Source organism: Lepidochelys kempii, chromosome 3, assembly GCF_965140265.1.
Source record: "Lepidochelys kempii isolate rLepKem1 chromosome 3, rLepKem1.hap2, whole genome shotgun sequence".
NCBI classification, from domain to species: Eukaryota; Metazoa; Chordata; order Testudines; family Cheloniidae; genus Lepidochelys; species Lepidochelys kempii.
In genome coordinates, this window is record NC_133258.1 from 766875 (window position 1) to 781402 (window position 14528).

The window sequence follows — 14528 nt, forward strand, 5'->3', positions numbered from 1 at the left end:
ATAAATACACTCGGATGGTACGGTGACGGGAGCCTGGATGGATAGGGCTGGAGTCTGGCTCAGGACTGGCAGAATCCCAAGTTACCATTTTAATAAGCTCTCAGTCTGGAGGAGTGAGGAGGCTGCTGTGCATAGTAGGAGGCTGAAGATTTGCATGCCCTTCCCCAGAGGAGTGAGCTGCACTGGTGACCTGTAGAGGAAGAGTGTGCTGTGGGTCTGGGAGGTTCTCAGCGGGGTCTCAGATTCACCCCCCTGCCCCCTGTAGTTGCACTGACCCACTCTCTGGGGCAGACCTAGCTAGGTCAATGAAGGATTGCTTCTGTCAGCCTAGATAGAATAAGGGAGGTGGAGTTCCTGTGACAGCAGCACCCCTTCTGTCACGGAAGGAAGCGTCTGCGCCACAGTGGCACGTAGCTGTAGCAGCTGTCGTGAGACATGGCCCCAGGCACTGCTGCTTACTGTCCCTGCCCTCCTCTGGTTTTGTGAGAACAGGGTGGGAGCGCGGAAATCTCCGGGTGTGAAATGTGAGTGTGTCTGTGCCGATACCGTATTTTCCTGCCCCTCAGCTCCGTTCACGCCAGGTCATCTGCTGGAGACAGTGTACCCCAACGCTCCTGACCTGGTGCTTTCTCTTTCAGGATGCTCACAACTGTATTCCTGAGCTGGACAGTGAGACGGCCATGTTCTCCGTCTACGATGGACACGGAGGTAACTGCTCCTCTCGCTCTTTCCAGGGAAGTGTACTTGGGCAGCTTCTCATGTGGAACTGCTCTGGTCTGCTGCAGTGGCTGTCCCTCCAGGGCAAACCCCTCTGGCAGTAAAAACCCTGCTCCTTCTTGGGATGTGTTCTCTGGGGCAAAGCGCAGACTGAGGCTGTGTGGGGCTGTGGGAGGAAGGGCACTGGGTTGGCACAGTGGGATCTGCACAACCTCCCTCTGTGCAGTGGGAGTTGGGCTTGAAGGGTCCACAGGAGGCATTCCAGGACTGAGGCTGTTCTTTTCCAGCTGTGCAGTCGGGCGGGGGAGCGGTTTGAGGGTCACCACTTGGAGGTGAGTACGTGCATACACAGAGCAGGTCCTAGAGGAAGGGGCCTTTCCAGTTCTGCGGTGAGGGGATGACTTGGGGTTTGCAAGCTGCTCTGGGGGGCTCTGCAGTTGGTGACCTTGATCGTGCTTTAGTTTCTAGACTATAGCTGAAGGTCCTTGCCTTGATGCTGCTGCCCACGCCCACTTCCAACGTCAGACTGAAGCCTGTGTCCACAGAGACTAAGAGATGGAAAAGTTCTGTTAGGTTCCAGCTAGTCCAGGAGTTCTCAAACCAGGGGTCGTGACCCCTCAGGGGCTCACGAGGTTATTACATGGGGGTCGCAAACTGTCTGCCTCCACCCCCAAACCCTTCTTCTCCTCCAGCATTTATAATAGTGTTAAAGATTTTAAAAAGTGTTTTTAACGTGTAAGGGGGTCGCACTCAGAGGCTTGCTGTGTGAAGGGGTCACCAATGCAAACCTTGGAGAACCACTGAGCTAGTCCCTTTGCCTCCGCACGCCCAGCGAAGCCAGTACTAGATATGTGGGCCCACAGACTCCTAAGCTTTCTGTAAATGCCTAGGTGGATGGATTCTGTCCAGGGTCAGTTTCCAATCAGAATGCACGTATTCTGTACCTCTGTGCAGAAACACGGTCTGGCATCTCCACTTGCAATGTAACTAATACAGTGGCATCCGCCCAAGACTGCGGACAACAGCATTTATTTATTTGCCACGCCACCCTGGTCGTATCTGAGCAGCTCACATCTTGCAACAACCCTGTCAGGTAGGAGAGGGTTGTTATCCTCTGGCTGGCAGTTGGGGAACAGGGACAGATCAAGGACTTTTTGGAAATGCCTTTGAGTTCAGGTGGTGTTTGGGTGCTGGACAAGTCTGTCCAAAGTCACGTGCTATCAGCCTGGCCCGCGGTCACCGTGGAGTCCCCATTGTAAGTGCAAGCCCTGCCCTGTCTTTTGCTGCTGCGTCCAAGCAGGATGCTCACTTTGAAACTGAACCCTGGAATTCTCAACCTCCCTGTATATTGTGTTTTGTGTTGTTGGTAGTATTGGCTTGTGTTACCATAGCAGCTACAAGCCTCCGTCATGGGCCAGAACCCCAGTGCTAGGAGCTTTACACACGGGACAAAAAGATTACTCCTTCCCCAAATAGCTTACAGTCAAAGTAAGGACAAGAGGGACCCAGCCAGACGGGGTGGCAAGGGAAGAGAGAGTCAGCTTTGTTGAGCAGGAGGGGCGGGCGTCTCTGCACACCAGCAGCCTAGAGGTGGTCAGGTTTCTTTTTTTTTTTTTTTTTTTGAAGCCTCAAGGCAACAGAGGGTGTTGGAGGAGAACGAGGCAGCTTTGTGGATGTTTGCAGGGAGATCCTCTCAAATACATGGGCGGCAGGGAAGAAGGCTCGAAAATGTACCAAGGGGGCAGTTGAGGCCAGCACCACGGGCCAGTCGGAGGCAGGAGTCAGCCTTTCACTAATGAATGAGAGAGGACAGGTTGGTGTGGACAGGGCGTTGAGAGTGAAGACCATTAGCTTTTGTTAGCTACAGTAGAGAAGGGGGGGCAGTGGAGGAATGCGAAGAGAGGGGTGACCTAGAGCGCCCCAGCTAGGACAGTGATATTTGCAGCAGCATTCTGAAGGGGTCTGAGTGAGACAAGACTGTATTTGTCAAGAGTCAGAGAGAAGGGTGTTGTACTAACGAGATTGGAGTGCAGAGGAGATTCATCCTAAACCAGTCTGAGGTGATGCTGGTGGGTTGGGGGAAGCAGCTAAAGGAGATGGTGGGTAGCTGCAGCACCTTGGATTGAGGGGGTACAGCCACTAGCAGTTACTGATCACAGTTTCGGGTGATTTGAGACCCACAACTCGCATTTGAGTGTGTCTGGCCAATCTTTGTTATAAGCCTAGTATGCCTCTCCGTGTTCCCGCCTCCTTGTCTCCCTAGGTCCTACCAGGGTGTTTTAGAGTGACTCTCTCCTCCGCTGCTCTCCTCAGTTAGGAACCAGCGATTTATAGGCCATAAAGCCAGGAGGAATCTCTGTGATCATCTCTCTGACCTCTGGTGTAACACTTGTGGTAATCCTTGTATTAATCCCTGTTTGAACTAGAGCAGAGCTTTTGGGCAACTATCCAGGCCTGGTTTAGACGGTGCCGGCGATGGAGGATGCACGGTGCCAGTGGCTCGTTACCTGCAGCGGCTGTCGCTGTCGTCGTAGTTGCATCTTATTTCTGGTCTGAATCTGTCCAGCCTCAGCTTCCAGACACTGGGCTGTGACCCCTTTGCCTGCTCCACTGAAGACTCCCTCCATGGTCAAATCACTGTCTCTCTCCTTTTCTCCCCCCTTCCCCCCCAGTGTGCGGATAGACTGGGATCAGGTCACCCCTTAGCCTTCCCTTCTTTAATAAAAATGTCATGGCACCAAGTCAAACACCTCATAGAAGTCTAAGTCTGTTACATCAGCACAGTGACCTTTATCAGCCAAATGTGTCATCTCATCAAAACCAGATAGCGCATTCTTTTGACAGGGCCTGTTTTCACAGGCCATAAACCCATGCTGCTTTGCATTAATTATATTCTAAAAGAACTGCCATGTAGGGTCAGACCATGGTCCCTCTAGCACAGTAGCCTGTCTCTGACAGTTGTCCATACTGGAGCTTCATGGGGAGTGCACATGACAAGGCAGTTAGTGATCCATCCTGTTTTCCCTTGCCGGCTTCTGGTAGTCCGAGCTTTAGGGTTGCCCCAAGCATAGGGTTGTGTCTCTGACCATCTTGGCTAATAGCCATTGATGGACCTGCCCTCCATAAACTTCACTATTTCTTTTTTTGAGCCCAGTTCTACTTTGGCCATCACAACATCCCTGGCAATGAGTTTCACAGATGAATTGTGCATTGTGTGAAAAGGTACTTCCTCTTGTTTGTATTCATTCTGCTACCTGTTAATTGTATTGAGTGTCCTGGTTTTTGTATCGTGGAAAAGGGTAAATAACACTTCATTATTCACTCTCTCCACACCAGGCATGATTTTCTAGATATCTGTCGTCCCCTCTTAGTCGTCTCTTTTCCAAGATGAACAGCCCTAATCGTTTTAATGTCTCCTCATATAGAAGCCCTTTCATAAACTTGATCATCTTTGTTCCCCTTTTCTGAACATTTTCCAGTTCCACTATATCCTTTCTGAGATGGGATAACCAGAACTTGACACAGTATTCAAGGTGTGGATGTACCATGGACTTACATAGGGGCATTATGATATTTTCAGTCTTATTTTCTATCACTTTCCTAATGGTTCCTACCAATCTGTTAGCCTCTTTGAGCGCTGCTGCCCATTGAGCTGAAGTTTTCAGAGAACTATTCACTGTGACTCCAAGATCTTTCTTGAGTGATAACAGCTAATTTCGAACCCATCATGCGTTACTTTGCGCTTATCAATGTTGAATTTCATCTATTTTCCTGCTCAATGACCCAGTTTTGTGAGATCCCCCTGGAACTTTTTGTAGTCAGCTTTGAACTTAACTATCTCGAGTAACTTTGTATCATCTGCAAACTTTGCCTCTTCATTGTTCACTCTTTCTTCCAGATCAGCAATGAATGTGTTGAACAGCACAGGTCTTTGTACAGATCCTTGGGGGACCCTCTTATCCCATGACAGCTTAGGCTCTGGTTACACGACAGCTTAAGTCATCATAAGTTATGTTGCTCATGGGTGTGAATTAGCTGCGCTCCTGAGCGCCATAACTTATGCCGGTGTGGACAGTGCTATGTCGGCAGGAGAGCTTCTCGTGGGGGCTGGTGTAGTTAAGCTGACAGGAGAGCTCTCTGGAGCGGTGTAGCTGCATCAGTGCTCTCTTGTGTAGCCACAGCATAAGTTTCCTTAAAAGTCTTTGGTGAGGGACCTTGTCAAAGTCTTTCTGAAAGTCCAGGTACGCTCTATCCACTGGATCACTCTTGGCCACATGCTTGTTGACCCTCTCAAAGAATTCTAATAGATTGGTGAGGCATGATTTCCCTTTAGAAAAGCTGTGTTGATTCTTCCCCAATAAACTCTGTTTAACTCGGTATTTGATAGTTCTGTTCTTTACTATGGTTTCTGCACTGACCTTCGTCCTGGCCAGAGGCTCCAGATTTCCCTCGGGGCGGTCACAGCTCAGCTCGCTCTGTGCCTAGGGCCACTGGAAGGAGCAGGCTTTTCAAGCAGCCTCTGCTCTCTTTCAGGGGAAGAGGTTGCCCTGTATTGTGCCAAGTATCTCCCGGAGATAATCAAGGACCAGAAGGCATACAAGGAAGGCAAACTACAGAAGGTAAGAGCCTGGCACTGCAGTGGATAAGTGTAGGCACTAAGGCAGGAGAACAGGCCTCTCTGGGTGTCTAGTCCCTCCCAGGTCCCGGTGTCCTCTGGGATTGCCCAGCCCCTCCCTCGGAGGGTGTCCCAGGGCCTGGTTATTCTCCCAGGGAAGCTTTCTTCCTTTCTCCACCTTGGGTCTTCTGCTCACTAACTGTTGGCCTTGTTGTTTAGCTGTTCCTCCTCTCTCCTTTAGCGCCCTTGAAGTTACTGAGAGGCAGTGCTCAGTTCTGGCCCATGTCTTGTGTTCCCTACAGAGTGTCCCCCTCTGCTCTCCATATCCCCACAGAGCTGCCCTAGTTTTCAGTCTCCTCCTAGATCAATGCAGGAATCGGAATGATGGGCAGCAGTGTAGGTGAGAGAAATCCAGCCCCTTGAGACTCACAGCGATGGCAGAGTGGGGCTCTGGGAGAACGCGGCATTAGGCAGCATGTTCTGGGTGCAGACCAGTCTGGCCAAGCCAGTGACCTGTAGGAACGAGGGGCTGTTCCTCATGCTGACCCACCCCAGTGCCGTGCCATCCCATCCCCCCACACGCTCTTTGGCCAACCTGGCCAGTCACCTCAGTGATTCTCCTGGAGGGGCTGGGGACATGATGGGATCCCGGTGCTGCTGAGAGAGGGGCGGGCACTCCCCTGAACAGCATGCAGCCCCCATGCTGTGTGTTTGTCCGTAGGCCCTGGAGGATGCCTTCCTGGCCATCGATGCCAAGTTGACCACAGAGGAGGTGATTAAGGAGCTCGCTCAGATCGCTGGGCGGCCCCAGGATGACGAGGAGGAGAAGGAGAAAGTGGCTGATGAAGATGATGGTAAGTAGCTGAGGCTGAGCACTGAGGCGCTGGCTGCCAGCCGTGTGAGGGGCAGGGCAGTGACTGTGTTAGGGAATGGTTTTGCTGTTCAAAGGAGCCAGTTAAACACGGTGCAGCTGGAGCTGACTGAGCGGCCTCCTCGAGGTGCCCCCCCCCCCCCCCCCAGCGCTCTGGGCTGGCATGGGGGAGTCGGAGTTGTTTTGGCAAGCTTGCTCATTTAACTGGCACACCCTCCCTTGGGTGTATCTGCAGCAGGTGCTCTGCTGCAGCCAAGGGTTCGAGCTTTCTGGGCCACGGCAATACTGGTCTGAGCTGAGACGTGGTGTCAGTGAAATGGGCAGCAGCGTCCTGAGCTCCTGGCCCAAGACTCTGCCTTTTTCATTCCATGAAGCAAATGTGCTTTCCCCCCTGGGCATGTCTGTCAGAGCAAGGAGCAAAGCCCTAACCAGGAAACAAGAATTACTGGGGGCCTCACTGCCAGCCTTTGAGTCAACATAAAGGGGCACCTGCACTGGACCATGGCATTTCTCTGCGAGTGCCGGGGACACCCGGGTTCCTAAACCTGGTGGGGAAAGCCCTTTAGTTTGCTCCTTGCAGTTGACAGCACTCTGGATAGAGTCATTTCACTTCCCATCTTTGAGCTGACTAGCAAAGGAAAATCTAGCAAAAAGCCAGCTTCAGGGAAGCAGCAAGATTCTCCCTTGAACTCCTAGACCCAGTTTGGTGTTTGGGAAGGGTGTGCCTTAGCGTTACATGTTTCCCCATGGCCCCAGTGCCTGGATTTCAGGTGGGCAAGCGACCTGTGCCAGAGCCCTGCAGAGTGACTTGGCCCTTGAGAAGCTTAGCCTTTCTCGTTTGTGGTGTCTGATCTGTGCAAGAAAACAGACCCACCCCCAAACAAAACCCAAATGCTTCGCCAGCATCAGCTGTTCCCACTTGTGAGCGCCTCCCCCCCCAACCCCGCACCTTGAGCTGAGCTTCCATTGGCTAATCTGGAAGGCGCTTCACATCCCTCCTTGGTGACCACTATGTCCATGATGTTGACCAGTGAGCATCGGCCAGGCTTAGCGGCTGAGAGCTGGCTGCTGTGTGTCCACAGAGCCCACTGTACGAGTGTGATGGTCGCCCTCTCCACTGCCCGTTCCAGGCGGCCTGCCTGCTTGGCCTGGGAGCTGCATGGAGCAGGCTCTCCCTGCGTGTGTGTGCGCGGCACGGCTGGAACACAGGGCATATCTTGGCTAGCACAGCTTGGAGCCAAATCTGTCCTGCCTTGCTGTCCTGCCGCCACCCCACTGGCAGCGTTTTCTGCTCTGACTTGCCCTCTCTCTTGCAGTTGACCACGAGGAAGCGGCCCTTCTGCACGAAGAAGCCACAATGACCATCGAGGAACTGCTGACCCGCTATGGACAGAACTGCATCAAGAACCTCAGAAACAAGCCACTCTCGCTAGCCGGGGAGATGGGCCAGGAGCATGATGGGGAGACGAGCGTGAATGGAGAGACCAGTCCGGGAGAGCTGGCCGAGCATAGGGAGAGGAAGAATGGGAAGCCAAACAACGAGGCCACTGGCATTTCCTCCACCTCGGACGGAGCCGAAGCTGGGGGCAACAGCTGTGCTGCAAAGCAGGCCGAAGTGGGCAGGGGTGAAGAGATGGTCACCTCCTCCACCGGGGAGGCGGGGCCCTCCTGCTCCTCCACCGGAAAGCCCCAGGGCACAACCAAGTCCAAATTTTTTGAAGACAGTGAGGACGACTCAGATGAGGCCGAAGAGGAGGAGGACAGTGAGGTAGGCGCCAGAGCTCTGGGGCATCTACCCTTCCTGAGGGTGGGGAATGTCTCTCTCGCCACATTCTTTAAGGGCTGTGAGAGCATCGGGCCACCCCAGGCCTGCCATCGAGGTGGGATTTACAGGCCAACACCTGCGTCCGCACTGCCTCTCTGTGGGCCTGTGGAGTGAGGGTGCTGCAGACACTGGCCCGTGCATGAGCTGGGAGCTGCTACCTGCTGCCCAGATCCTATGCACCAGAGAGAGAAAAGACCTGCTGGGTCATTGGCTCCCTCTTGCTGAGCTCATCTTGTCCATCCTCCCGGAGGGGCTTGTGCCCTCAGAGCCAGGCATTCCTGCTCTCTGATGGTCTCTCTTGTTTCTGTAGGAGTGCAGTGAGGATGAGGATGGCTACAGCAGTGAGGAGGCAGAGAATGAAGAGGATGAGGATGACACAGAAGAGGCTGAGGAGGATGAGGACGAAGAGGAAGAGATGATGTTACCAGGCATGGAGGGGAAAGAGGAGGTGCACATACCATTTCTGCCTTCTCTAGCGTTGTTAGTCCTGTGCCAGGGAGCACCCGCGGGTCACTGGGGAGCCAGAGGATGCCCCTTGGCCATGGAGGCTTTCTGCTCTGTGCAGCCCATTGATTTCCTACACAGCTTTCCTGTGGTGGAGCATGCTGCCTGAAGCAGGTGTCTTCCCACCCGGCGGCTGTGGAGGGTTTGGAATGGGGCATGGGCTGTGGGGAAGCTGCAAAGGGAGATTCCACTGCTAGCGTATCTGGTCGGAGCTCTGCCCAGAACCCGAGTTCCGCAGAGTGTACCGCAGAACAGCGCAGCAGTGCCTTCTGGAGCAGCCAGCCAGGCTGTGTGTCTCACCTGCACACAGCAAATGCTGGTCATGAATCATAGAATCCTAGAATCTCAGGGTTGGAAGGGACCCCAGAAGGTCATCTAGTCCAACCCCCTGCTCGAAGCAGGACCAATTCCCAGTTAAATCATCCCAGCCAGGGCTTTGTCAAGCCTGACCTTAAAAACCTCTAAGGAAGGAGATTCTACCACCTCCCTAGGTAACGCATTCCAGTGTTTCACCACCCTCCTAGTGAAAAAGTTTTTCCTAATATCCAACCTAAACCTCCCTCACTGCAACTTGAGACCATTACTCCTTGTTCTGTCATCTGCTACCATTGAGAACAGTCTAGAGCCATCCTCTTTGGAACCCCCTTTCAGGTAGTTGAAAGCAGCTATCAAATCCCCCCTCATTCTTCTCTTCTGCAGGCTAAACAATCCCAGCTCCCTCAGCCTCTCCTCATAACTCATGTGTTCTAGACCCCTAATCATTTTTGTTGCCCTTCGCTGGACTCTTTCCAATTTTTCCACATCCTTCTTGTAGTGTGGGGCCCAAAACTGGACACAGTACTCCAGATGAGGCCTCACCAATGTCGAATAGAGGGGAACAATCACGTCCCTCGATCTGCTGGCAATGCCCCTACTTATACATCCCAAAATGCCATTGGCCTTCTTGGCAACAAGGGCACACTGCTGACTCATATCCAGCTTCTCGTCCACTGTCACCCCTAGGTCCTTTTCCGCAGAACTGCTGCCTAGCCATTCGGTCCCTAGTCTGTAGCGGTGCATTGGATTCTTCCATCCTAAGTGCAGGACCCTGCACTTATCCTTATTGAACCTCATCAGATTTCTTTTGGCCCAATCCTCCAATTTGTCTAGGTCCTTCTGTATCCTATCCCTCCCCTCCAGCGTATCTACCACTCCTCCCAGTTTAGTATCATCCGCAAATTTGCTGAGAGTGCAATCCACACCATCCTCCAGATCATTTATGAAGATATTGAACAAAACCGGCCCCAGGACCGACCCTTGGGGCACTCCACTTGATACCAGATGCCAACTAGACACGAGCAGCTCCCCAGCCAGCCAGGTAGCCAGCCAGCTGAGGACGGCATTGGCAGCTGGCTGGGAGGCCTCGGGCTGCAGCTAGGTGCAGTGGAATGGAGACTGCAGACATCTCCATCCTTTCCACTACCCAAGCGCAGGCTGCAAGGACCGTCGGCTCCAGCCTGCAGTGCAGCCTCTGCTTGAGGCAGGCTGAGGCCAGAGTCACCACCGCTTGCCCCTCCATATGAAAGGAGAGGACAGCTGCAGGCCGTGCTATTGAGCTCACTGGTGTTCCTAGGACGGTGTTTTTTCTCTTGGCGGGAGAGGAGATCTCCCACTCCTGGGAAAATGTACACGTTCTGTTCCTTTCGCACCGGTTCCGAGCCCCCTCCCCTTCCCTCGCCTCCTGCAGTGGCCCCCTCTTTGGACCCTGCACCTTTTGGGATGGGAGGTCTGGTACATCTGATGTCCTATAAGGGCTCCTGGGGCAGGTCTGTACCTTCTCTCCCCTGAATGGTTCCTTTAGGGCTAGGGGCATTGTGTATCTGGAAAGAAGTCTCACCAAACCCCTTGCCTCTCAGCCTGGCTCTGACAGCGGGACGACTGCTGTGGTAGCCCTTATTCGGGGGAAACAGCTGATCGTAGCCAACGCTGGAGACTCTCGCTGCGTGGTGTCGGAGGGCGGCAAAGCCGTGGACATGTCCTATGACCACAAGCCGGAGGATGAGCTGGAGTTGGCCAGGATAAAGAATGCCGGCGGCAAGGTCACCATGGATGGGAGAGTGAATGGGGGCCTCAACCTCTCCAGGGCAATCGGTGAGTGAAGCCAGGAGACAGGCCAGGGCACCCTGCAGCCTTGGGGATGGCACCTGTGCGTAGACCACCTGTTTCACGGTGGGTTTGTGAGTGATGGATGATTTAGATGGGGCCCAAGTCATGTTAGGTACGTCAGCCAGGACTGGGGTATGTAGGGCTAGGTGCCAAAGAGCCTGCTGTGTAAGCAGGTAAACTGATGTCCAGTGAAGTTTCCTACTGAGAGATGCAAGGTGATGCACATTGGAGAAAATAACGTGAACTACCTGTGCACCGGAGAGGGCTCTGAAGAGAGGACCATTGGCAGTTCAATGGGACCTCAACTCAGCACGCAGCTGGGCTCAGAAAAGCAAACAAGATATTGGGGTGTATAAGGCATGGGATGGTGTATTTCCTAATCAGTGGTGTGGGCTCATCTGAACACCATGTGGAGTTCTCATCAGCCTCTTAAATAGGGTGTTGCACAACTAGGGGGGTTAGAGAAGGGCAGCAGGAATGGTCAAGGACTTGGGGAAAACTCTTCTGTTCAGAGTGGATTGTCCCCTTGGAAAGGAGACGAATGAGAAGGGACATGATTAAAGTTTCTAAAACAATGCATGGTCGAGAGAAGGGAGATCAGAAGTGTCTGTTTAAATGATGGGGACATTCATTGGGACTGAAAGGCAGCAAAATAAAACTGATCCAAGGAAATATTTTCGCACAAGGGGCCTGTAGAACTCCCTGTCACATGACATAACTGAGGCTATGAGCCTAGCAGGATTCAGCAAGAAATTAAATGTTTCTGTAGGCATGGAGAATATCCGGAATTATCAGAAGAAATACTAACCCCCAAATAGAGTTCTGAACTGGCCATGAACCCTCCTGCCCCAGAGCATGAGCCTCTAACTACTGGGGCTGGGGGAACCTTCCTCTGGGGCAGGCCCTGGTCACTGCCCCTTCCCCTGAAGCAGCTGGTGCTGGCTCCTGCCGGAGATGAGACACTGGACTAAATGGACCCTGGTCTGGTCCACGTGTGCAGTGTCTGTGTTTCTGCTCCTAAAAGCACAGACGGTGGGGTGAGATGTGTGGCTGGGCTGGGGATGCTCTATTTTGGGGTGCTCTCTCTTCTTCAGTGTTGTAGCAGCTTAATTGCCAGGGTCTGCTGAGCTGGCCCCATGCTCCAACTCAAACGCAGACTGAGGACGGGGGAGGTTGTCCCCTCCTGCCTGCGGGAGTGCTAGCTCGGGCTCTCGGCCAGCCCCCCTCCAGCAGTCAGGGCAGTGTAGCTGGAGGAGACTTTGCCAGCACTGACCTTCCTCTCTCTTGCCAGGTGACCACTTCTACAAGCGGAACAAGAACCTGCCTCCGGAAGAGCAGATGATCTCAGCCTTACCCGACATCAAGGTGCTGACGATAAATGAGGAACACGACTTCATGGTTATCGCATGTGACGGAATCTGGTGAGTGCCAGAAGAGCAGAAGCCCCTATGGGACGGATCCTGCTCCAGCCTTTGCACGGGGCAGCAGACCAGGTGCATATCCCCATGACGCCCTCAGTACAGGTTAGAGGCCTCCTGGATAGCTCATCAAAGAGCCCGAGGCAGGCTGTCCCCAGTGGGGCACCATTCCCTGGGTAGAGGATGGCACAGCGCACTGAGAGCCCAATCCCTCCTGTTCCACGGTGCCCATGGCCCCTGAACAAGGGGATCTCCTTTAATATCTGCCTTGGTGCGTGCCCTGCCTCTCCCATTCAGCAAGCCAGGGCTCTCCTCCCTAGCACAACCGAGTGTGGGGGACCAGCAGAACCAGGCCTCCCTGCTGTCAGCTGCAGGGCACTCTTCCCTTGCCCTACCAGCTGCTCTGACTCTTCTCCTGCTGTGCTGGCAGGAATGTGATGAGCAGCCAGGAAGTGGTGGATTTCATCCAGGCCAAGATCTGCCAGAAGGATGAGAACGGAGACCTGAGGCCTCTCTCCTGCATAGTAGAAGAGGTAAGCAGCCTGACTCCAGTTGCCCTTCGCTGGATGGGCTTCCTCAGCTTGCTGGGCATCTGCACGCTCGCTGGGCAGTGACTCCCTGCAGGGAGAGTTACTGGAACAGGAATCTGGGGCCTGCCCATTGCTTGGTGGTGACGAAATCCATACGGACCCAACAACTTCATCTGCCTTCCTAGTTTCAGAGGGGTAGTCATATTAGTCTGTATCAGCAAAAACAATGAGGAATCCTTGTGGCACCTTAGATACTATCAAATTTATCTGGGCATAAGCTTTCGTGGGCTAAAACCCACTTCATCAGATGCATGGAGTAGAAAATACAGTAGGCGTGTATATAAATATATACAGCACGTGAAAAGATGGGAGTTGCCTTCCCAAGTGGGGGGTCAGTGCTCATTAGGCCAATTCAATCAGGGTGGATGTGGCCCATTCCCAGCAGTTGACAAGAAGGTGTGAGTATCAGCAGAGGGAAAATTACTTTTTGTAGTGACCCAGCCACTCCCAGCCTTTATTCAGGCCTAATTTGATGGTGTCCCGTTTGCAAATTAATTCCAGTTCTGCAGTTTCTTGCTGAAGTCTGTTTTTGAAGGTTTTTTTGGTTGAAGAATGGCCACATTTAAGTCTATGCCTGCCTACTGTATTTTTCACTCCATGCATCTGATGAAGTGGGTTTTAGCCCACGAAAGCTTATGCCCAAATAAATTTGTTAGTCTCTAAGGTGCCACAAGGATTCCTCGTTGTTTTTGCCTTGCTAGTGTTATCCTGACCAGCCAGCGGGTGGCAGTGCTGAGCAGCAGAAGGCCCTGCCAGCAGGGGTGGTACTAGCACATCGGGGGCCCTCAGCAGGAATATTTGGGGGGTGCGCCACAACGCATCCTAGGAGTGAACAGGAGTCCCCTGGAGGTGCCTCGCGCTGGCTCTGCCTGCCGGCCCCCCAAGGCACAAGCAACGCCTTGAGCTGTCCCGTTCCCTCACCTGGGAGGAGCTGAAGCCTGGGCCCGGCCCCGGAGCCGGGAGTCAGCCGGCGAGGGGCCCCTTTGGACTGCCTCGGCTGTGTGTGAGGTTGGTGTCCTGGTGGCTGCTCCCCGGGTGCTGTTAACTTGTCCTGTTCCCTCTCAGCTCCTGGATCAGTGCTTGGCTCCCGACACCTCAGGGGACGGCACCGGCTGCGATAACATGACCTGCATCATTATCTGCTTCAAACCACGCTCCACGCAAGCCCACACCGACAGTGGCAAACGGAAACTGGCGGTGGCAGAGGCCCAGGCAGCAGGGGAGGAGAACGGCAGTGACAGCAGCAAGAAGGCCAAGCTGGACTAGCAGGCCCGGCACAGAGACTTGTCGTGCACTCCCCAGACTCGTTTCTTAAACAAGCTGAACTCGAGACTCCAAAGTCTTGTCCTTTTTTTTAGCCTTAGCAGAGGCCTCGTTTGTCTGTGTCCTGGACAGGGGTGGGGTGGGCTAGCCAGGGCATGTCATGTTGTTCATTTGTAACCATTCCAAAGAGTGAGCCAACAGGAGAGCTGCCGAGTGGGGCTGGCTGCAGATCCACGGACACGGGAGCCCCAGCAGAGGTGAGTGGCGCGTTAGTGGTTAGAGGATGGACGTCCCAACATTGTCTCCATGTAGGTGTCACCATTTTTGTGCCTGTGATTGTTCTGTTCAGAGGGGAAGAACTTTTTCAGTGTTGAGGTTTTTTAATCTGCGCCCCTTTATTTAAGGCCCTTTCTGGTTTTATTTGTGGAACAGTCTGGCTCGGGTGCCGGCGTTGCACCTCGCTCTGTTGTACACTTTCAGTCAACACTTTTTCAAACTAAACGCCCAGAAAACTTAGCCGCACCTTTGTCCTTGGCTCTTTCACAGGAGGTGGGGCGGGAAGTGGGGAGAACCAAGTCTG

At 53.4% G+C, this 14528-nt stretch overlaps 1 protein-coding gene across 1 annotated transcript; it reads left to right on the forward strand.

Annotated features, from left to right (window-relative positions):
• The first annotated feature begins 616 nt into the window (after positions 1-616).
• On the forward strand, positions 617-14464 carry PPM1G (protein phosphatase, Mg2+/Mn2+ dependent 1G). The gene is made up of 9 exons (XM_073335408.1): positions 617-708; positions 5251-5336; positions 6054-6186; positions 7520-7971; positions 8339-8476; positions 10428-10662; positions 11969-12098; positions 12526-12628; positions 13751-14464. Exons 1-9 carry the CDS (start codon positions 681-683, stop codon positions 13949-13951), a joined length of 1506 nt encoding a protein of 501 aa, XP_073191509.1. The 5' UTR covers positions 617-680; the 3' UTR covers positions 13952-14464.
• Positions 14465-14528: the final 64 nt, after the last annotated feature.